This window comes from Pelmatolapia mariae, linkage group LG22 (assembly GCF_036321145.2).
Source record: "Pelmatolapia mariae isolate MD_Pm_ZW linkage group LG22, Pm_UMD_F_2, whole genome shotgun sequence".
Lineage (NCBI taxonomy): Eukaryota > Metazoa > Chordata > Actinopteri > Cichliformes > Cichlidae > Pelmatolapia > Pelmatolapia mariae.
In genome coordinates, this window is record NC_086245.2 from 530,100 (window position 1) to 555,301 (window position 25,202).

At 39.2% G+C, this 25,202-nt stretch overlaps 1 protein-coding gene across 1 annotated transcript in view; it reads left to right on the plus strand.

The window, feature by feature from the left end:
• The window catches only part of grin2da (glutamate receptor, ionotropic, N-methyl D-aspartate 2D, a), a 145,276-nt gene that overhangs the window by 83,237 nt on the left and 36,837 nt on the right, over window positions 1-25,202 (plus strand). The window contains exons 7-9 of the mRNA XM_063465664.1: window positions 836-1,041; window positions 5,296-5,464; window positions 14,197-14,350. Coding sequence (XP_063321734.1) covers window positions 836-1,041; window positions 5,296-5,464; window positions 14,197-14,350 — 529 coding nt within the window. The remainder of the gene's footprint in view (window positions 1-835; window positions 1,042-5,295; window positions 5,465-14,196; window positions 14,351-25,202) is intronic.

Below are 25,202 nucleotides of genomic sequence, written 5' to 3' on the forward strand. Positions count from 1 at the left end.
ATGGAACATTATAGTGGTTTGAAATTGTTGGTCATTTTACTTTTCCACAATGCGATTGAATTTGACCTCTGGAGGGCCATCCTGGGGACAAATCAAGAGTTTCCCTTTAAAATGAAACTAAGTGTTAGTATTGCAGATGTATAACTATTTCAATATTCTTCACACAAAGTCAGAAATGGTTGCATTTTGTCATAGATGACCTGTGTTTCCAACTCTATTTGAACTACACAATAATCTTTAGAGATGGGATCTGAGAAAGTAAACGGTGTAAGCAGGGCGTCTGGTTTGAGAAGCTCTGTTTTTTGAATATAATGTTCTGTTGGCCTCCTCAACCTTCAGCTGACGCTCAGTTTCCATGTATGTGCGAATATACAAGGCAATCATTTCTTGAAGGAAAAACTGTGGAAAAGTGGGATTAACATTGGTTCTTGTTTACCAGAGACACTGTGGTAAAATAAAGCATGAGATGAAGAGACTCATTTGACGCGGGGTCAGCACTAATGCTGGTGTTATACCACACTGTTATGGCAAAGAAGGAGCAAACCTGGAAGGAAAAGCTTTTAAATTCTCAATCAGTCCAAGCTTGAACTCTCAGTTTTTGTCATTAGCTGTAGCAGTGTCTTTAAAGAATGAGATTTCAGATACCAGCTGCTTGAAATGAGTTTCCAACATAAGGCACCCAGTCTCAGTCTTAGAGATGACGTGAACAAGGAACTTAAACATTTTCTAATTATATTGCACTATATTTTAAACCAACATACAAATATAGAAGTGACCAGATATTTGCAGCTACATGTCCTGAAATAAGCTGATTGTGGGTTTGAATGCTCTACAGGTTGGCTGGTGGGAGAATGGACACCTGCGACTACGTTATCACCCCTGGTCTCGCTATGGCTCTTTCTTGAAGCCCCTGGATGACTCCCAACATCTTCGAGTTGTCACATTGGAGGAGAGGCCCTTTGTCATAGTGGAACCTGCTGACCCAGGCACTGGCTCCTGCATCCGGGACTCTGTACCCTGCCGCATGCCCGTTAACTCCAGGTAATTCACAGCCACCACCCCTGGATGGACGAACAGTGAAGTGAAAACATCAAATAATCCATTCATTGCATTGCAAAAAATACTCAATTATTCAAGTGTCTAGCTGTTTCCACACATCAACTCCACACGAGATCAGGAGAACATTTGGAATTGCCGTTCCTCACAAGTAGAGGGAATATATTCGGCTCTGGGCTCAGTTTTCCTACTGGTAGCTAGGAATGAGGAGACATCAGATCACTGATTTTGTTAAAAAATGTAATGTGCTGTTCTCTCATGGGTATGAACAAGACATGCATAATTGCTCAGTTAAACACCATTTAATGTACAGTCTGTCATTTGCATTCTCATACACTGCTCTAGCTGGTAATGTCAACATTTTCGGGTTTTCATGCTTGTATAAAAACTGGTTGAGATGGTATTTTAGTTTATATGATTTATCTATAGAAAAGCAATCTTCTAAACAATAAACAAAACAAAACACTTCTAAACACTCCACAAATTAAATGGTTATTCATAGCATCCAAAAATCCATCTTTAGCCTGAAAATGTGCACGTCTACACTACGCTACTCAAAGTGCCACACTGTCATCACTGCAGTGGTGAAACCTTTGGTTTGGCTCACAGAGACAGATCATATATGGGATGTACGGTGGCCCTGAGACGTCAGGTGCACTGCAACTTATAACAACATCAGCAAATAGGAAAATATTGCAAAAGCATACAAAAAAAATAGAAGTTAAAAGACAACAGCATCACAAAACAGCTGCAGAAGTGACAGAAACTGAAACATGCAACAGATTGCACTTCAAAGAACAAGGAGGATTGTTGGTGTTGTGAGCGAGAAAAAAATGCAAGAAAAATCTGTTCTTATTGCATAATTCAAATAATACTGATGATATATGTTTGCAATTAGTTTTTTTCCCCATCATATTATTTTCTCCTCAAACTCACTTCTGTTGTGTTTACTGAGTCCTTTTGTTTATCCATTTATTTATTTATTTTTAGCTTTTTTCCCATTTGCTGGCTTTTCTTAATTTGCAGGGCGTTTGACCTCCAAGAACCAGCATAGGTATACGCAAAAATATGAAAAACAAAGTAATTGCTGTGAAAACAAATAGAAATAGAGTTGCAATATGTTTTTGTAACAATTTGAAAGAGGCGGCAAGGCAAGATGACCTGTAGTTTGGCCATAAGCTGAGAGAAACAGAAGACTAGATACCCCAATTTTCTATCTGCAAATACAACAAGAGTGTTACAACAAGAGGTGCTTTAGTACATAATAAGTGTTTTCTCCTAGTGTTATTTTCTCTGAGCTCTTATCAGCTGGTAAACCATAGTAGAGAGTGGGAAACAAGTTTCAAAAAGTTGTTAGATAAAGACCATCCTGAAACCACAAGGTCCTCTGCCTTAATCCATTGTAAAATTGAGCTGTCTGGCTGCACATCAAAGAACAGGACAGTAAATCGTTATCATTTCCAGGTGGAGTGTACATACAGAAAAAGGTTTAAAGAAAGGCTTACCTTCTGCGATCAGTAGATTAAAGAACAAAAAACAGCTGAATTGTTTTGGCTGAATTTGAGAAAATACATTTGTGTCACAGCATCTCTCTCTATCTGTGTGTGTGTATATATATGAAGTTAGTTGACATCAGACTAAAGCTTGTTGAAAGAAACATGGATTTCTTACAGCTCTTTAATAGAAGCATGATGGAAGAAGCAAAGTAAAGGCAGGTTAATCTTTTCTTGTCCTGCAGAAATTGGGCATGTCTCTAACTGTGTGTACGTGTGTGTGTGTGTGTGTGTGTGTGTGTGTGTGTGTGTGTGTGTGTGTGTGTGTGTGTGTGTGTGTGTGTTCTGCACCTCTTTTCCATCCCAGATAAGCTTCCTTCCTGCCAGTGTATGACCTGGCCAAAAGAGAGATAACAAGTTCATCCTCCATCAATTATTTTGGCTGAGAGTCAAGTTTGCTCTTTTACTAATCAACCCACTTCTTTTCATTACTTCCCATTATATACATTTCTATACTTGCTCCTTACTCTCATTTTTCTTTTTTTAATTACACATATAAGAATTTTCTGTTTGGCTGATTTGCTATCGTTTTTCTTAACCTGTCACAGCTCCCTTGATCTGCTGCACTGTGTTTGCGAAGTTGTTTTTCCTTTTATTTTCTCCTGTGATCACCACCAAGGTCACGGTTGTTTGCTCAGTTTTTAAAATAAACACACACACAAAAATACCTGAGCACAAGCAGGCACTAAAATGCAACTGTATTTTTCTCAACATGTTACTTGTCCTTTTTCAGTGTCACATCACTCCTGGAAAATGCCTTGAAAATAACATGCACAAAAAATGGTCAATCATACTGTAAAAGGATCTTGAGCAACAGAACTGTAGATATTCAGACATCGTACTTGACCAGAGGAATGTGTTTTTGTTTAAGTGCCTGAACACTGACCAATGAATCACAGAGCACAGAAAATACACAGCAGATGAGCAGTGCCTGAATGTCATGTGTTTAAGAAATAGGGAAGAAAGATTCAACAAAGATCTGAGACAAGACCTAAGAAATGCATCTCAACATGATTCATGTAGTAGCCTAATCAGAAATGGAAGGGTGACTGTCAAGAAGCCATTCATAAGCAAGGGTGAGGAATGCTGACACAAAATTACTGACAAAAAATGTTAAAGTTTCAGTTCAAATTGTCAATTTGTTTTGGAGGAAGTTAGGAGAGAGATACAACTCTGAGTGTCTACAGCCAAGATCAAAACACACGGAGGCTCAATTATAGTTTGGAGCTACATTTCAGTCAGTGGTTTTGGGGATCTTGTAAAAATTGATGGAGTTATAAATGCAGAAAAGTGCCAGCAGATTTTGATCCGCCATGCAGGGCCATCTGGAAGGCATCTGATTGGCCACAGCTTGATTTTTCAGTATGACAATGATGCCAAACTGACTGCCAGTGCATCAATACCTGTATTGAAAAACACACAGTGGGACACTATGAGCCATTGAATGGTCTCCCTAGAGCAGGGATGTCCACCTCCAGGCCTCAAGGGCCGGTGTCCTGCAGGTTTTAGATGTGTCCTTGATTCATCACAGCTGATTTAAATGGCTAAATTACCTCCTCAACATGTCTTGAAGTTCTCCAGAGGCCTGTAATGAACTAATCATTTGATTCAGGTGTGCTGACCCAGGGTGATGCAGGACACCGGCCCTTGAGGCCTGGAGGTGGACATCCCTGCCCTAGAGCCTGGATCTCAACATTATTGAAGCAATGTAGGGTCATTTTGACAGATAACAGAACAAACATTAGCAGTGTCCAAAGAAGAGCTTTCAATGTCCTTCAAGAAGCCTGAAGAACAATTTCTGAAGAAAGCAATTACGCGAAAGTTTGCCTAAAAGAGCTTAGGAAGTGTTGAAGAGTAAAGACAATCATACCAAATACTGACCTTCTAAAAAAAATAAACAAACAAAACCATTTAAATTTCACATGATCATTCCATTCAAACATATTTTAACAGTTTCTGTAATAGTAATTTTATAATCTATATAAACGTAAAGAACAGTTAAATATTTCAGTCTTGTGCGTTTGACCTTGTTTTGTCAGTTAAGACTGCCAAATGCACATTCTGCATTGTTAGAGAACAGAGCCAAGAGGGGGCCATAGCTAAGTGACTGAAGGACCATCAAATGGCCACGAGCTATAAAGAGCTGATGGAGGGCACAGAAGGCACTTGACTGATAGTCATCTAAATGTACTTGGATTCCCATATGTCCATATAGATGTGCATGATGCTTTGGTAAAGTGTTTGCTGTATGAAGCAAGGGAGAAGGGAGACATTTGAAGGTCTTTGCAGGCATTTTTTTTCCTTAAATTGGAAATAAGTGCAAAAAAAAGAGTTTATTTCCATTTTAATAATGCAACACTTTTTCCTCCTGAACCGCCTGACCTGTCGAGCGTTGCTTCCCCATACACAACAGCCAAACTGTCAGTATCGATCCACTCACAGTCCCTCGATAATAATTCATACCTTCCTCGCCTTCCTCAGCTTTTAGTTCTTCCTCCGTTATGAGCACCTCAGGGGGAGAACATATGGTCATTTTCTCACTCCCCAAGACCCTCACTTCTTTCATTTTCAATTTCTTTAACAGAAAAGAACCTTGTTTAGATAAAAGTGACCTGAAAAACAATCTTACAACATGCTTTTAAGAGAGTGTTTTAACTATGTCACCTTTCTCTCATCATCTCGACAGTCTGGTGGTGGACGGTGTTAGACCCATGAAGCACTGCTGTAAAGGGTTCTGCATTGATGTCCTAAAGCGCCTCGCCAAGATTGTTGGTTTCACCTATGACCTTTACCTGGTGACAAATGGGAGGCATGGGAAAAACATTGATGGGGAGTGGAACGGCATGGTAGGAGAGGTAAGCCTTCGAAACCTCTTGTATGCTGCCTGTTATTTGTGGGACCAGGGGGGGACGTGGGCAACATTGCGCTGCCATTAAGTCGGCAGGAGATCTTTTCACAATGTTGGTTCAACATCTGTGTAAAAGGCGGAGCCAACATAGCAGGACAACAGTGGCAGCCAATCTATAGGAAACAGGCACTGCTGTTGTAAACATCTCTACATTTAGTAGACACCAAGGTTTTTATGGTCTAAGCAGAGGACTGATTTCAACCAGCATATAGATGACATGCTTCTGATTACAGGGTGTTGGCTAAAATTACACAGTGATAGACACTAGAATAGGCTGGCCCATCTTTGCCTTTAACCACTCATTTGTCCAGTCTCTTATTCAGGTTAGGACCACACTGCTACCTGTAACAGTAGGCATGATACTGAGTCAATAATCTTCATCGTGATAATTCAGGAGTTTTATATGTTGTTTCATAAGCATAAGAACCCTAGTTTTCTGAGTGACAGCTGTGTGCTTGGTTTCTCCTTGATGAAATTAATAAATCTGATCCCTTATTTGTTTAAAACAAAGCATAACATTTTGTTTTGTGTAACTCTTGCATGAAAAAAGAAAAGTATAAATTTGTACTACATTCTTTGCCATCAGTTCTTCTCCTTAGCAAAGCTATTTACATTCTGTTCAAGGATGTTTGTATTTAATGCTCAAGTAAAGAACTTGTATCTAACTCTTGTCACTCTCTGACAGAATGCAAATAGCAGCATGTGGAAGAGATAAAGTGGAAGTTCATAAAAATGTGTGCTCAGTAGCAAAAAGATCCAGCTTGCACACAGCATTTCCTCTGGGAGTGTGTTCTAAAATTTCGCAGCCCGGCTCACAAACACACCATGACCCTTTTTTGTGTGTCTCAGTAAGATATTGTAGTTATGTTTTTAATTCTCCGTTTTCCCAGTACACAGTGCTGCTATCATTTTTCCTATTCTGTTTTTCTTTCTTTTGTTGTGTTTACAAAAAGAGGTTTGATTCGAGGGCTCCTGTGAAATTCTTTTTATCCTGCCTCAAACCCTTTAAAACGTGACCCATTGAGAGAGAGGATTGGACCTGAATCGAAGACGGAGCGAGGAAATATGGAGGGAGTCTGTCAGAACGATTAGTGCTGGAGAAGTGTGTGTGTGTGTGCGCGTGTGTGTGTGTGTGTGTGTGTGTGTGTGTGTGAGAGAGAGAGAGGGACAATGCAGACTGTGAGATTGCTTGTACATGACCATGTGTGTGTTGGCAGATACCATGGTGTTTCTGTGATGCCAGTCCCCCTGCGGCGGCTGGATTAATGAAGTTGGTTTAACATGGATTTAAACATGGGGATGCAAATTATCACAGTCTATGTGTATTTGTGTGTGTGGACTTTGTGAGGGCAGTTTTACATCATACAAATGAAGACAGTTTTGGAAAAAGTCATACATTTCTGGTCTGCACTCATTCTAAGGTTGAGGATTGCATGTCTTTTTTGCATAAGCATTTATTCGTCTTGGCATGGGCTCCACAAGTCTGTGCAGTACCTTGTAACATGTTATCCCATTTGACAACGTTCCAAAAACATTTGTGCATTGCCAGGAATATTTGGCTTTCCACATTTTCAAGTAATCGTTCGAAATGATGGAGATCAGGCGAGTGCAGAGTGAAGTCCGTGGCACACCTTGAATGTGCAGCCTCAAAGTACTGCAATGCTTTGTGGTTTGTTGGGTCTTATTTTTATGGTGGTGCATTGAATCCTTCTCCACAATGATTAATGTTTGACACACCTGAGCTTCCAAAGATATTCCTAGAAGAGCATGTCTTTAATATTTTTTGTTTGAAAATGTGACTGTGATGCCAGCATGCAAAGACTTTGTTTCTCTTTGAAATTGCCCTTCATCTTTTTTCAGTAATTTTCCCAATACCCTTGTTCACCATGGTCAAACCTACTCATGGTTAGGGTTGCAAAGGGGCGGAAAACTTCCGGTAAATTTCCGAAAAGTTTCCGGTAAATTTTCATGGTAAGTTAAGCTTGGGAATTTTGGAAATACTCCATATTGGAAACTTTCCATGGAAATAATGGGAATTATGGAAATTAATGGGAATTTAGGAGAACTAACTGGGAATATATTATTTCCAAGCATACATATAAACAGAAATCATAAGAAAACCTCCATGCAAAATGTTTTCAACAGATATTTCAACAGATTTATTTGTAAGTACAGTAGAATAGAACACGTTTCAATAACTTGTTTCATGGATGAATAAAAACAGAAATGTTGAGTTCAATATTACCATCCCCTAACCCCGCTCATTCAAAAATGCCCCCTGTCCAAAAATCTCCACAAAGTCCCATTCAAAAGGTTAAATGAAAAATGCCACTTATCCTCCAAAACGTCCCATTAAACATGCAAATCTTCCTTCAAGCAATCCTCTTTTCTCATTTTTGCTCAGTCAATAGACTCTTCCTGGACCTCATCATCATCCAACAACATGTCCACTTCCTCAGCATCCAACTCTGAGTCTTCCTCTTCAGTGTCACTTTCCAGCCTTGTTGAGGATGGCTCTGTGTCAGGCTCAAAGAGCCGTAGGTTTGCCCGAATGCCGACCAGCTTTTCCACTCTCACATTTGTGAGCCTGTTGCGAACCTTTGTGTGGGTGTTCCCAAACAGTGACCAGTTGTGCTCGGAGGCGGCTGATGATGGTGGGATTTGGAGGAGGATGGAGGCTACAGGTGCAAGGGCCTCAGATTCACATAGTCCCTTCCACCAGGTGGCTGCAGATATGTGCTGGCATGACTGCCATATTCCATCCCCTTTCCAAAGGCCTTGCTTTGTTCGATACTTTGCCAAACTGCCTAGAACTTTGCCTTTATCGAGACCCAGGTGGTCAGACATGGCTGTAATGACCGCATAGGCACCGTTGATCTCTTCCCCAGAAAGTATGCCCTTGTCATATTTGGGGTCCAGCATGTATGCTGCTGCATGCACTGGCTTCATGCAGAACTCCCTCCGCTGTTCCAATGACTTGTATTTAGTGTATGGGCAGCACAGCCAATAGTAGTTATATGAGGGTAGGTCTCCTCCACATGTGCCCAGGCAACCTTCATGTTGGCTGCGTTGTCAGTGACCAGTGCAAAAACCTTATCTGGTCCAAGGTCATTGATGATCACTTTTAGCTCATCTGCAATGTATTGGCCTGTGTGTCTGTTTTCCTTTGTGTCTACACTCTTGTAGAACACAGGCTGAGGAGTGGTGATTATGTAGTTAATAATTCCTTGTCCCCTGATATTGGATCATCCATCAGAGATGACTGAAATACAGTCAGCTTGGTCAATGGTCTGTTTCACCTTTGCTTGAACTCAACTGAACTCTTCATCCAGTAGATGAGTAGACAATGCATGTCTGGTTGGGGGAATGTATGCTGGTCGGAGAACATTCAAAAATCTCTTCCAGTACACATTGGATGTCAGCATCAGGGGTGAGCCAGTTGCATAGATTGCACGAGCGAAACACTCATCTGCGTTTTTCTGGCTAGTGTCATCCATAAAATCAAAGAATCCTCTGATGCCAGAGGGACCAGGAGCTGATGAGTGGGTATCTGACTCTGATACAGCTGAAACAGATTCATTTTACCCCTTGAGTGGAACTCCTGGCTGCTGCATGTGTTGGGCCTTGAGGAATTTTTTTGCACTTTGCAATGTGCTGCTGCATTTTTGTGGCATTCTTCACGTACGTCTTATCACAATACTTACACATATATACAGATTTCCCTTGTACATTAGCTGGTGTAAAATGTCTCCACATATCAGATAGCGCACGTGGCATTTTTCTGTAAAATAAAACAAGAGCTTGTAAAAATGCTAATGCAATGCAAGAGATCGTAATAATACAATTGCAATATGATAATAAACAGATATAAATAGTAAGGCTAGCTAAACAACTGGAATGATCTTCAAAACAAAACAGCCAAATGAGGAAGCTAGCATCTTCTTTATGTTCTACTAGCTATGGCTTATTTAGCATCTAACAGATGCTAGCATTTTATTTAGCATCTTATCAGATTGCTATCTACCAGAATAATACATTTTATGTGATATTCACAATTTAAACATTTAATGAATATGTTTTCCCATAATATCATCAAAACTTACCTCAGTTGTTAAGTCCACAGGCTCAAATGTGTGCCTTCAATACTTTTTGTCCTTCAGGCTCAAAAGTGTGGTCCATGTGTACATGTGATATAGGCATGCACAGTGCCAGTAGGTGGTCTCAATAGCCATGCAGCAAGCATGTGCTCTGTACATGTGATTAAGGAATGGCATGGATATTCAAGTGTATTTGAATTGCATTTGTTTGTTTTTGTCAATATTATGCTAAAATATACTTTGATCAACTATATTTAAGTTCCCTAAGAAGAGCCAACCTTCAATTTTGAAAATTCCCCGTTTATTCCCATAGATTCCCGTTAATTCCCGTTTATTCCCATGGAGGGTTTCCATCTTTGAAAATTCCAGGAATTTTGCAACCCTACTCATGGTGTCTTCTTGAGACACCTAAGGCCTATTGACTCTATTGAATTACTCTACATGTTTAAAAATTGTGCTTACGGGATATCCAAAGCATTACAATGTTGAGTCTACTGGTCCCGACTAAATATTATTATTATGTGATCACATTGTGAGGACAGGCTGTGTATGCTGTGCTTCATTCTCAGATTGTCCTCAGAGATGCAGGTGGCACCTCACCCGCTTCTACCCCCCACCCCACCTTCTTTCTTGCATCCCAGCTGCCTCTTGCTCAGCTTTTCTAAGTAACTCATTAAGCTGCCTAATTATCGCAGCAGACAAACACATGTGCACAGGGACAGCTCCGCCCACATGAACCCTCTTTTTTTCCTTTTACTTTACCTGTGATATGCAATTCTGTTGAAAATATGCATCAGTGCACTTTTTTAAATTTGTTTGTTCTTTTCCTCCTCTGTGCTGCTATTTCGTCCTATTCCAACCAACCAACTATCATATCCTGTCAAAGTTACACATCACCAAGACAAATGCGTATAATTCCTCAGACATCAGCCAGCCTCAGTGTCCTTGCTTCTCAAGTGAAAGACTTTACAGTTGGGCAGTCAGTTTTTACTATTTTTCATCATTTCTATCAGAACCTATATTATGACCTTCTTCCCTGAATGCCTTTCAATCAGCATTCTTAAAGTTATTTTTTTCTTCACCCTTTACAGTGAATCACCCTAGTATAATAATTTTTGTTCGCAGCTTGAAGTCTATGCAGCAGTGAAGCACTTCCTGAAGAGAAGTGTCACAGGTGTTGCTTTCAGACCTCGCTGTATTCAAAAATCTTGAAATTAACAAGTTGAATTAAATGGAGTAATTACCATGGAATGATTGAGTTTGACAAGCAGAGAAGCAACTAATGACAGGTTATGAAAAGTGCGAAACCTGTGCGTCATCAGACTCTTAGAGAAGTTTATGGTCTCCAGAGGCTTCACAAACTATTTTTCCCACAAAAAACTTTAGTGGTTCAACAGTTTCTGGCTGGACTTATCCGAAGAAGGTTGATTGATCTCATACAGAGAGTGTGTTGACTTACTCAGTATGTATATCATAGGCAATAAAGGGCATCAACATAGATTTTTTCTTTTCTTTTTGGTTCCTCTCATCTGTGCTTCTTTGAACAACACAATGTATTTGAGGCCGTGAGGTTTATCTAATAACCAATAAGTATGAAGTATCAAAAAAGAGAAGAGACAGAGAAATTTCAGTGCGACAGTTATAAACACTTGAATTCATTACATTTTATTTATTTGAATAGTCAGTCAAAAACATTGTGATCAAATGTATCTGCAAATTTTAATCCAGATAGTACACTGTAAGAAAGTGCTGTAAAAAAACAGTCAAACACTTACATCAGTATGCTTCCTGGGGTATATTTGCGCTCAGCAATACATTTTGAATACCGTTACACTCTCGGAGCGATGTTAAAAGTATTGGCTGTATTTCAAATTGCTGAACCCACCATGTATAAAGCTGACTTTGGACTTTATTTTGAGGACTGTCCAATAATGTCCAATAATGTCCAATAATGTATTTCAAAAAATACATAAAAAAACATTTTTAAAAACATTTCTGGCAAGAGATAACAGTACATGACAACTGATGAGTAATAGCTGGCAGTTGCTGTAATGTGGCCATCTGAGCTTGCTGGGTTGTAGCCAACTTAAGTTATAAAATACAAAGTGTTTAAGTATGTGGAATTATGAGAAAAGAAAGCCATATGATATAAATGTATTGTTCATGAGCAGATGAGGGGGGCGAACAGTTGGAGAACTGTAAAGCTAACCCACCAGCAGCATTGCTGCCAGTATTTTACTGATAATCTACACATAAATCTTTAACAGGGTGGCTGTGGAAGTGAAAAAGGAACAGAAGTAAAAAATAAAAATAAACATATAACACTCTGCATCATTAAGATTTAACTGTATTACAGAAACTTTCATTATTGCAGCTGCTGATTTGCTGCATCTGTAGCAGTTATCATCTGTTCCCATCTTTATAGGTGTAATTTACCATATTTAATCATTAGTGATTGCATTACAGACATATCTGAACAACATCAGTAACAAAACTGAAGGTAACTGTAAGATGCCATTTCACATGGGAGATAACCATCTATTACCAACACAGTCTCCTGAAACAACACTGATTATTATAATGCAATAAAGTTAAAGTTACTAGATAAAAAACACAATCAGTGGATTGGAGTTTATTGTATGTAAATATCAACATTATTAATGTAGGCATAAAAAGATAAAATTGTTTTTCGTTTTGGTCCCTAAAACTCGACCGTTCCACTGACCTCTCTTGCAGCACCAGCCAGGAAATGAGCTGCTAAACTGTGACTGAAGTTGTCCAGTTGCAGGAGGTTAAAACAAATTAAAATCCTAATTAGATGAATGCTTCTGTACTAACCAAAGTGGGAGTTTCAGAAGCAGCCAGTTAAATGCTCTGCAATGCCTAGTTGGTGATTAGTGATATAGTAGTAGTAGAGAATTCATCATGGAAAAATGATGGAACAGTCAATTGTCCAATCACTTGTCCAGTCACTTTTCAGCCTTTGATAATGGAAGACTGACTAAAATAGGCTGCGATTCCTAAACAATTCATGCAATGCTTTTGATAAACACTGTAAATTAAAACTTTGGTTGTTTCATTTGCAAAAAAAAGTTGTGTTGTTTTCCAAAGAGTCATGACACTGACTGTATATATAATTCCTGAAATTACCTGCCAAAAGAGTCCCATATACAGAATTGTAACACCCCACTGTTATTCTCCAATTCACAGTTGATAACTGTGTGAAACAATGTATCAATCAGTGCTTAAGATTTTAACAAATAAGGAGGAAGAACATTTTAGGGGAGGCTACTTTATGAGCCTAATGAAAAGCATCTCCATTGTGTCTGCTGAGAGACTGCAGAGCCTTTTGTCTTTCACAGACTTTTGGTGCCAGGCCAGAACTGACTAATGAACTTCTGGTCAGCAGCCAGCTCCTCTAACCTCCACAGTCCCTCTGCTGCAGTCAAGTAACCTCTGCTTCCTGCCAGGTGAAACACCAACAGGGCTGTGAATCCCCTGACTTCTTCACCTTCTGTCTGCCTGAGCCTCGTTTACAGCTGCCTGAGGAGCTGTGAGGAGGACCACAGCACAGCTTCATGTTGCAAGTCATGGCAAAAGGATCCCTATGCTGTTTGTTCAAGGTGTTTTAGTTCTTGATAGTTATAGAGCATAACGTTGTAACTCAACCCTACCAACTGCCATCCATTGCAGACCAAAGAGATATATTTTGATTAGTGCTTTTTTGAAAACAACTCTGTTCATTCTGTTCATAATTTTTATGGACAACATTTCTAGATGTAGTCAGGGGATGGAGGGTGTCGGACTTGGTGGTCTCAGGAGCTCTGCTTTTTGCAGATGATGTGGTTCTCTTGGCTTCATCAGCCAGTGACCTGCAGCTTGTTTTGCCACTGAGTGCAAAGCAGCTGGGATAAGAATTAGCACTTCCAAGTCTGAGGCCATTGTTCTTAAAAGTAAAACGATGGAGTATCCACTGCGGGTTAGAGATGAGTCGCTGCCCCAACTAGAAGAGTTGAAGTATCCTGTAATCTTATTCACAAGTGAGGGGAGAGTGAATTAGGAGAACAACAAGTTGGTGACGATGCTATTCTGGTCTCTTGTGGTGAATAGAAAGCTGGGCGGAAAGCACAAACTGTTGATTTACAAATTGATCTTTGTTTCTATCCTCACCTACAGTCACAAGTTGGTAGTGACTGGACAGTGACAGGTGTTGTTTGTGTGCCAACACAGAGTTTCTTTCCTCCAGGGTATGGACTTCCTTCAGATTTGCCACAGCACATCAGCTTAAATCGGGTTTTCTTGGTGTGTAGTAGCTGTGGAAGTCATTAAAATCACTTAGAGTTTGTTATAGTGTTGCTCATATAAATAGGCACAACATGCTGATCTGAGATGATTGGTCTACACAGAACCAAGTTATGGCATTTCTCCTGCACAATGACTATGAGAAACTGTTGTTTCCTTGCCATCTATTACTGTATACCACAAAAAATAAAAAAATTATATACAAGGTAAAATTTCTTTTTACCTTGTATATAATATTTTCTACTTCTTTGTGTTTGACTTCAGATCTCCTGTTTTACAGGTGGTGTCCAACAGGGCAGACATGGCCATCGGCTCACTCACCATTAATGAAGAGAGGTCAGAGGTTGTTGAGTTTTCGGTTCCATTTGTGGAGACTGGCATCAGTGTCATGGTTTCGCGCAGTAACGGCACAGTATCACCTTCTGCTTTCCTTGGTAAGATGTTTTTAATAACATGCACTTTAGCATTCTTTAAGTCTGTCGTTTCTCCGCTCTCAAGGTTTAATAGAAATATTTTAGTAGACTAGAACTAAGTCGAGGTGGGTTTAGTCAAGGAAGGCTGCAAAGTCAAGCTTAGTACCTGTAACATTCCTGCCTACCTGCAGATGCAAGCTACTTTGCAACCCATCTCCACCTCAGCTCCTTCTTTTCATTCTGTTTTAATGTTGTGTCTTACTTACTGGGGTCAGGTTGTATATTTTCCCTTCTTAATGCTATCTGAGAAATCTGAAATCCTGGTGAAGGTTTGTTAGTGAATTTATGCTGAAATTTCTCATTTTTTAATTAATCTTTTTTCAGTCTTTTTTTCCCATTAAGTATTTTAATACTGAATAAAAACCATCAGGAAAAATGGGCAAAAATGCTTAAATCAATACCTTATTGGCTTCTATAAGCTATGTCTAAACATCTGATAGAACCCTGCCACTGGTGAAGAGCTGTTGTTTCAGTGAGCAGAGGCTCACCTACAATCCAAAAACAATAATTGACATTGCATTCGTAGTTTATGAGATTGCTGAATATGAACACCCTGGATTATAAGTCTACGTAGGAATGTTTATTCTCCATGTTCAGCTTTAAAGCAGGGATCATAAACTCAGTAGTCTATTTGTATTCCACTAAATTCTGTATACACAACATTAAAATGGGATTTATAGATGTGCATGAAGCATCACAAACCCTTTTCAAGCTCTCTAATGCAAAATGAAATTCTACTCTAAATGGTGCTACATAAGGAGAAGGTAAGAATCCCTTTAAAAAGCAATTCAGGTCAGCTTTGGATGAAAGACGGGTAGACTGTGAAGAAAATATCGCTAAACTAAATTTTTATTTTAAATTTGTGCACTGCACAAAATGAAATACTGGGCTTATAATAGGTCCAGTAGAAAGCATAAAGAATATATACTTAGAAGCACTCACATGTTATGCACTCTCTCTGTGCCCTACTTAGCTGTGTAGAAACAAACCAAAGGGGATTTTCGCTGTTTTATTTTTGTCATCAGTCGGACTTTATTCCCTTGCACAGGTAAAAATGAGCTCATCAAAATAATTGAAATTTACATGTTGAAATACTTTTACTAAAAGACATCCTGACTGAGTCAGGTAGAGCTGTATGTAGTTATGTAGTGAGAGCTGTGTGGCAGTAGTTAGAGATAGATTAGAAGAACAAACAGCTCTTAAAGTATTGACCAAATATCAATTTACCGCTAGTGTGGAACATCCTTCTAAATCCACCTCATTGCCCAAGTGTTTACAAGAGGCCCTAAGGTCTTAGTATACATCACGCTGGCACTCATGTAAAAGCAGAAGATTTTTAACTTGGAGGCCTGACCCTCCTGTCTCGTGTTGAATTTAAAGTCTGTACTGAGTTTTCTTGCTTTTTGGTTTGACTACCTGTTTGGCTGGATTTAGGCACCAAAACCACTTTGATCAGGTTAAAGAAAAGAACACAGTTTGTGTTAAAATATACTCTCAAATCTCAGCTTTCTACATTTCACACGTCTGCATGGAGTCGTCTATAGTCTGGGTTGCTTTTTGTTTATCAATGTTCAGAATGGATGATAACACATTTTCTATCTTACTAATAGGTGAAGGAGGCTGACTACATAGGAGGCACATATAGGACTGCAGTGAATAATAGCGGTGTGAGCGGTTAACGTTCAAAGCAGGTGGTTCAAGGAGACTGAATTAAACGACTGTTCAAGGGGTCGTAATGCAAGGCAGCCCTTGTCTTGGATATTTTCATTACATGCTTTTTCCAAAGCATACACCATAAAGATTGTGGAAGCTGTACAGCTGTTTTACATATTAATATAAATTTTAACAGAAAAGAAAGTTTATAGGTAAGTGGCTACAAAAATGAAGGAAGCATCCTTTAATGTTCAGCTGAACACCCAGAAAGTTGATTCTGACATCATCTCAGCTCACTGCGGGTTTCCCCAACCTTATAAACAGTCATTTGCATAATGGTCAAAACTAGCACCACTGACTAACAATGGGCTGTCAGAGCCATTGTTAGTCAGTCCATTGTTGTGTCTCTCGCTGAAAACGCAATGTCAAGGTGAACAGAATCAACTTTGTGGGATTTCCTTACCTGGGGAATTAGTGAAACATTTGTCAAGATGTTCAGTTGAACATTTTGTGATTATAAAACTATTGTTTGCTGACCACCAAGAACACCATGCAAATGCTGCACAGTCCTATCTATAATGGAGAGGACAGCTGTAACAGGGTATAACAACTCAAAATCAATCTGAATCAAAATTAATTTGATGAAACTGTGGGGTTATATGAGGTGCAAATAAAAATCTTAACTCAAGTCCAGACAAAAACCATAGCTGAAACAAATTTGACCTAAGATGTAAAAGACTTTTAGCACTGCTGCTACCTGGAAGTCCCATTGTGTCCACATCCACCTGCGTTAGACTTATACTGTGTCACAGCAGTGACCCTGCAACCTGAGTTTCAGAGAAGAGGACAAAGTTGCAGGGAGTCGAGTGGAATGTGACGGTAGTCACCGATAATCTTGGTGTAGCCGAACAATTTTTTTACAGTGTTGAGGTACACAATGGTGCAGTACAAGTCAGAGTTTGTTTCCCACTGGACATTACTGTGCAGCTCTGACCCTGGGGTCCTATTCACAATGCATGATGTCCAAAAATATAAGCTTGGACATCTGAGACTCTTTCACACTTCCGGGAACATGGCCATCATTAAATCTGATATGGTTTTTGCTTTTTATGAGTAAAGTCACATTTTCTTTTTTAAATCAAAACTACATGAGTCATCAAAAAAGGCCCCAGATGCATAAACTATTATTCACTAATGGACTTTACAATGCTTTAAAGTTTCCTTTAATCTTAAGGATTCTTGAAGGGTTAAATTAATGTACTAAAACAGCCTTGATAGCTTACATAATGCTGTGCAGTACTGTACATTTTTTCTTATGTAAGTGGCCTTCATTTCTGATGTGAATTTTGTCTTCCAATTGAAAAGGTTCAAACTCCCAGCTTTGCATCTCAAAGCACAGCTCAAAATGCACAGTTAGCTTTCTATTCTCAACATTCAAAGAAGCCTCGACAGCAATCCAAGCTAACTTTTTTTTTCTCCAGTCATTTTTTTTAAATACAGCTTAGGCCTCAATCAAAGTTGGCCTCTCCTAAGATAACACCTTTTAATTTACAAATCTTCTTAGACTAATTCCACGCACTTCCAACCATGAAAAGATGGAATTTGAGAGAAGTAGAGAGTTGGAAGCAGAGAGACTTGACAACAAAGAAAGGGAGTGATGGATGAAGAATGTGCTTAAGAGAAAGAGATGGTGTTACACAGAGAGAGAAAGTCTTGTCATGTACCACTATAAACCCAAAACAAACGAGAGAGAGAGAGAGGCTGAGTGGCTTTGATAGAGAGACTGATAGAGCTGTGTCAGATGCTCTCAGATATTTTAATCTGAGCAGCGGCTGGTTGACATGCTGCTCCGCATTTGTGTGTGTGTGTGTGTGTGTGTGTGTGTGTGTGTGTGTGTGTGTGTGTGTTGTGCAGACCAGATGAGATCATACCCTGTAGCAAAAATGACTTGTTAACACAGAGCAGCGTCTCAGGCGACTACTTTTTAAACCCTCCATCTGTGCTTAAAACCTGCCTGTGTGAATGAAGCGCATATTCTACTGCCACACATACTGTATGCATCTTTGAAATTATAAATCAGACCTGCAGAACATCTATACACTGTATGACTAATTATGTCACAAATAGTTGGAAATAATCTTCCAATCATATTGCCATATATTGTCTGTTTCTCTATAGCCCTTAAAGTCCAGCCTGTAATAAAAGTGCAATGATTTTTTCTACATTTTTGGTTGTTTATTAATAACAACCAAGTCTGCTCTAAAAGTTCACTAATATTCCTCCATCATAGACCTGACTCCTTCGCAGGACTCCTTAAGGGATTGATTTCATACTTGCACAGCTACAGTAGTACATCTATCCATCTGTCAGAGGAGATTTAAGAGACAATCTGAAACATGTCATGGTTGGACGGAGGTGCAAGGCTCCCAAGGCCATTTTGTCTAAAGTCTGCTGGGCCACAGGGCTGACAGCAAGTCCATACTGTTGCTTTGGCCGTTTGTGTGTGCGTGCATGTGTGTGTGTATGGGCACATGTCAATGCATGGAATATAAAAGAAAAAATTAAGGTCAAACAGAGGTAAGAGTGAGCACAAACACGTAAGGAAAGGTCAATGGTGAAGGAAATAATCAAGTGAGGAAGAAGTGCTCTGAGAGGCAGGGCAATCCTTTCTGATGGAGGAGTCTCAGAAAAGCCACAGAATAATAACTAGAGGTGAAGAGGGAAACGTGCAGGCCAACACAGGCCGACTGTGAGAAAGGCAGCTGCAATATGTGGACAAACCGCATGATGCTCAACTTGTTTAAAATGGACTTGCTCGTTAGGCCTTGTGAAGAAAAACAGAATAAATGGGTAATGAATCCTAGGAATCTGATACCACTGTGGGTGACACTGTGGTGTAGTGGTTAGCACTGATGCTTTACGGCAAAAAGGTGAAAGGTTTGAATCCACCAGTGAGCTGCTGTCAGGTTAATTAGTGGTTCTATTGAACATAGGTTTAAATGTCAGTTGATGGTTAATGTGGTGACCTGGTGCACCTGTGATAGATAAAATAGGCTCCACAACCTAGAATTGGACAAGCAGTTAAAAAATGCACAATAGTATTGTAATAGCTTCACCTCTTTTTATTAGTTTTATTTTCTTCCTTCAACAAGAAAACGTCATTGACAAGGATTTTTATTATAACGATATTATCTTCATGATAAGAATTTCAGAAAATGTTAATGTATAAAATTAAAAGAGACATGCCATATTTGGGTTATTTTTCATATTTTTTAAATTTAAATGATAATACAGTAAATCTGTGAAGGTTCTCAGACATCCAGGTCATCGTGGTCTAAAGAGCTTGGAAAAAAAAAAGCGTCTGGACTTCTTCAAGTTGCTTGAAGACTCGGCTGTCCATCTCCATCTAAAGGACAAAGGTCACGCTTTCGAGGACGCCAATGTTCACATTTTGGACAGAGAAGACAGATGTTTTGAAAGAGGAGTGAAGGAAGCCATTTATGTCCACTGTGAACGACCATCTTTGAACAGAGGCGGTGGCTTACGACACCAACTGTCTGCCATCTATAATCCAGTTTTGAGATCCCTTCCCAGACGCCTTAACGCTCACTCACATCCTGGGCCTTTTGACCTCAGGAAATCACATGATAGGGTGGGGCTAGGTTTCACAATGAGCTCACCCGAAACCTTGACTGATTGTGACCTACATCCCTTTTCACACCTTGGCTCATGTCGTTAGGTCATTAGTGGCTCCGTTATCCCTCTTGGGGGGGACACTCCCATGGGGCTTAAATCTGGGACTCTCCACCATTTGACCCGAGAACTGAAGAAGCTTCTCGGATGAGAGGTGAAACCTCTTCAAGCAACTTAAAGAAGTCCAGACGTTTTTCTTTCTAAGCTCCTTAGACGGCAATACAGTAAATTAAACCAACAAGAATAAAGCAGTACAGTACTTATAGAGGCTAATTTATCTTAAATAAAATAGATGCATTCTGCAGTGGACTCATTGGTTTGATGTCCTCAAAGTTGGGCTGAGCTCCTTCCTTCTGTTTTCAGTCTCATGCTCTTCTGTCAGGTTCTTGTACATGTTCAGTTTGAAAAACATGGAAACATTTTCTATGGCTTTAAATATTTAAGACTGTCCTGCCGGGGTCCCCTTTTTTCAAACCTGACATCCTCTGAAGCAGCGTTTTCTCACTAAAACCTTGTTTGATGTCTCTGTTCTGGTCTTTCTCTGTACTTTTCTTTCATGATAGCAAAACATGACATGAAAATGCATGCAGATACCTCCTGCACTTTGAACTGCACATGCTTGAGCTTGAACCAAGGGTGCCCTCGGCATATTCCCAGACCATTCCCAGGTTAGGGAATGATCCATTAATAATAAGGAAGTAACAAATTTATTATGATTTGTTGTTATTCACATTTGATTGCATCTGTTACTGTAACTAATGACTAATTAACAGATTTGAAATACCTAAACATTAATTTAATGAGCAAGCTTCTCTCAGCACAATGAGAAAGATAAAATAAAAAGGACTGTACAAGGATACTCAGAAAGAGCTACATGCTTCCCCTGACCAGAGCAAAATGATCTTGATCCAGACCGTGAATGAATGCATTTCTTACCTTTTACTGTTCTTCACCTTTCTACCAAGTTTAATGAAATTCAGCTTGTTAGTTTTTGTGTAACCCTGCTGTTGGAGAGATGAATAAAACCATGCCAAACGCATGCTGTACCGCCGCCTCGACTCTTGCTTTTGGCAGAGAAATGGCTGACTTTGCAGTTTTTATTGTCCTGGTGCGTTTACTTGCCTGCAGCGTGCATTAGTGCTTCTTTCAAAGCGGGGTCCTCGGTGGCTTTAACTCTAGATCATAATTAAACCTGTGGGCAAATTATACTCTGCCATGACCCTCACAGTTTTCTAAAGATTTGGTTTCTTTGTTGTGCTATTGAATGAAAATGTTATTTATTATTTCTCTGTTTTTTCTTCCTTTACATAATATTTTCAAACCTCTACAATCTAAACTCAGAGTAATAATTGTGACGTATTTAATTCTCTAAAGCCTCAGTGACCTTTGTGAATGTGAAATAGACACAAAGGTCTTATTACAGACACAGAAACTCCAGACTACAAAGCTGAGAGTGAGACAGGACACACACTCAAAGCCTGGATAATAACAAACACTTAAACTGTCAAGGGACCCAGTAAAGAGGGATGTGAAAATTGAGCGACTGAAGAGAAATAAAGGCAGAGAAGGTGTGTGTGTGTGTGTGTGTGTGTGTGTGTCTGTGTGTGTGTGCATACGTGCGTTTGTGTGTGTGTGCATGCGTGTGTGCTGTGTAGAAGGCCTGCCACTCATATTGGCATTTCAGAGGTAAAAGCTTTTATACACTAACAGTAAAACAAAACTCCCAAGTCATAATTTGTGAGGAGCTTCTTAAGAGTTTCTGTGAGCTTAATGAATTCAGCTTCTCAAAAAAAAATTTTGTGTGTGTTTGTCCTTCTACAAGTTAAAGTCAATATAAGTGAGTGATGAACTCTAATGTTCAAAGAGTACTTCACTGATTTAGCATTACATTCTCAACATTACTGGACTTCAGACGGGCAGCTTATCAGCCAACAGGTGAAATTTAGCTGTATTTTTTTTTTGAAATGCAAGTAACTGTTTAAATGAATTATTATAATATTTCATATTCCAATATTTCACTTTTTCCCAAAGGTTTGTTATCATTCGATATAAAAAAAAAACATGATAAAGCAGCAGTGTTACAGTTGTTAATATTACCTCCTATAGAGGATTCAGTCATTGTATTGGTATTAATATTCCCAGAGACATTAAAATATATGAGGTAACTGTACTTCTATATGTGTGCCTCTGCACAGTTTAGCTTCAGATGTGTAGTGGCAGGCAAACCTAATTGTACTTATCGTTGTCCTTGGCCTGCTGTATACGTAATGCAGATTAGCATACCATTTACTGAAGTACTCTGGTGGGATGAGGCAGGGAAGGTGATCGTAATTGTTTATGGCACTCTGGATTAAGCCGGTAATTATACCAAATCGTTGTAGAACTTTGCGCACATGCTATAGAAGCAAATCAAATAACAACTACTTAAACTTGCGTTACAGCAATTCAGCTGTTTCTAATTGTGATACCATACCAACACCATGGCTACCTGTGCATGCTGACCCAGTATCAGTGTTGAAACAATAAGCTGTATTCCTTATCGTGAGCATTGGTGCATGAGGTGAAATCTCAAAATAAATTAAGTAGATGAACTTTATTTATGCACTTCATACTATAATGACATACTGTGTTGAATATGTCATAACTGTGTCCATGTCCTATGCTGTTCAGCTTCTAACTGCATCAGCACTCAGTTTTGTAATGTTGTTACCATTCTCACTAAAACAGACTTATGACATAAGGTGACTTTTCTGGGTTATTCCAACTCTGGTTCTCTAGAGAACTAGGGTCACCAGTTTGAATCCGTCTATTACTGCTGGGAACATGCTGGCAACCAAATTGAATTAATAATATTGTCACTTTACTTAACAACCGCTGCTAAAATGCCCTTGAGCAAGGCCACATACACCTTATTAACCCAACCCTAGGTTCTTGTACTCCAGTGGCTCTGCTTGCTGGCACCAGTACCAGACTGTGGTTATACCTGGTGGCTTCCAGGTGTGAATATTAAAGAGGCCATCTTTGAAAAAGAGCATGTGTCTTGAATTGACTTTCCCTGTTTAAATGCACTCCTCTGCAAAATGGTGATGTAGCTGCTGGAAACCAAACATCACTGAGAGGATGCATGACAGAATGAAACAATACAGCTCAATGGAGCCTAACTCAAAGCTAATAGAACTACAAAACCCAGCATACTCATGTCATCAATAAGTAAAAGTGAAATAAACCTGATCAAGTTCAATTTTGATTCAACTACACAAACACACAAATACTCCCGACACCTGCAGGTCAATAAATCCACTGCTGTGTCTAATCTGAACTCACAATTCCCCAAACTTTGCTTGTTCAACATTCACTGCTGCTGAGTTTGAAAATGCCTTTACACCAAAAAATGTAATCAAACATATCGAATCACCTTTAAGTCACTTCCCTCAGAATATACTAAAGAGAAGCTCAGCACTGCTTACAAAACTCATACACGAAATGCTTTGAAATGGTTAAAGAAAAAAATCATTTGAAATGTCTCACAGATACACAAAAATGACTGGCTGCAAAATAATCATTTGTATGATGCTTAATTGAAATTAAGTACAAGTCACAGAAATGTTGCTTGTAATTCTTTAAACCCACTCGAGCAGTGCAACACTGCTGCAGTTGTGCTGCTATTGCCACACAAATTAGCTGCTTTACGTTTTGCTATCAATTTATTTACGACCATGGCAGCATAATTCTATCCAATGACGTTGCAATAAAACCTTTTTTGTGTGGGCACTTCAACAAGGACCGTATTGATTCTTCATTGGTGCTATGCCAGGCACGTGTACATTAACTCTGCTTGTGGTGGTTTTGTTTCATTGCACTGTAGTCTGTCGTGCCTGTGAGGTGTTCCTAAAATTAGATATTACAAAGATTATTCTACTCAGTAGCATAATTTTCAACATTCTGTTAATGACTGTTATTATGTACGCTCTCCTCCACTATAACACTAAACACAGAAAACAAAACAATCATTAAACCATTTTCTTTGTATAGGAAAAGTCATTCACAAAACAAGCAGGCAACCAGTATTTATTTATTGGCTTTTGTTAAAAACGTCAGTGAGTGCCTTTCAAAAATCAGAACGCGTCATTCAAAACTAGATTTAGAACCTGAAAAGAAATAAATTAATATGAAAATTCAAAAGAAATTTGAAGAAAACATTTAAAGTGACAGTGGGCATCAGCTAGATTCAGCACAAATCCAGCAAACGTATCCATCCAGTCCAACTCTTGATTTAATTTAAAATCATTATAAATTTATAATTCATTGACTCTTATGCAACTTTGATGTTGTTTTTGTGACACACAGTTTATTACATTATTAATCATCCATAATGTTGCATGGCAAACTTAAGAGGGTTTCACATATACTAAAATAAACTCAGCATTTATTTTCATTATAAAACTTTAATGTGGGTTGCAATGAATAATGTTTTATAATAAAAAAACAAACTATTGTTCTGTAGTCATCCTTTTCCCCAGGACTGTTGTTCATCTATCTTTTTTAAATGTTCTTTCTCTCTAAATGACATTTTAAGGTTGAGGTTACTTTATTGTCTCCCTAAAGGAGAAAACTGTTTTGCATGAAAGGAACCGCTGCATGAAACCAGATATTACTAAACATCACAAAAAAAACATATTAAATGGGTGCACATAAAAAAACAACATCTGAGCAAAGAAGCTGTTTGCACTGTCAACCTTAAACTGATGCAAACATGCACATCTTCATACATAAATTACAGGCACCAACACCTCTCGCTTTACATGTTTAACAGCACACATGCAATTGGTAAAAACCGCAGTTATCTTGGAGCCTCCCTGCTGCTACTGAAGGACTTGTTCTTTAATAAATGTAACTGTCAGGTGGACAGATTGTTTCAAACGATTGTGTTTAAACAGAGGAACCTTGTGCACACATGCTGTTGTTACACACTTGGGAAGAAAGATGAAATCCTGGCTCTCCAAAATGATCTTATTTGTGGGCAGATCTGTATTTCATTCAGGATAGTCAAACAAAGATTAGTTTGCAAATATTAAATGGACTGGTTCTTGTGCATTTCTACTCTACCTGAGCACTCAACGTGCTGTAGACAACATGCATTATTCACCTATTCATGCGAGCATTTCTTTCTGTGCCGAAGTGCTTTCCGTCAGTGTCTTGCCCAAGGATATTTGGCATGTATATTGGAACGGCCAGGGATCAAACCACCAACCTTCCTGTTAGTAGATGACCCACAGCCACCCCACCTAAAGCACACCATCTGAAACTGATTAGGTCACATATAGCATGAAAAGGAGAAGCTGGTGTGGAGTTGGGTTGCAAAGTAGCTTGTAGATGCATAGGGGCTGGCACTGACATCAGCTCTCTTGCTGTGATTTCAGCTAAGCTTGATTTTGTGCCTGCTTGTACGAGCATTAAGCTCGATTAA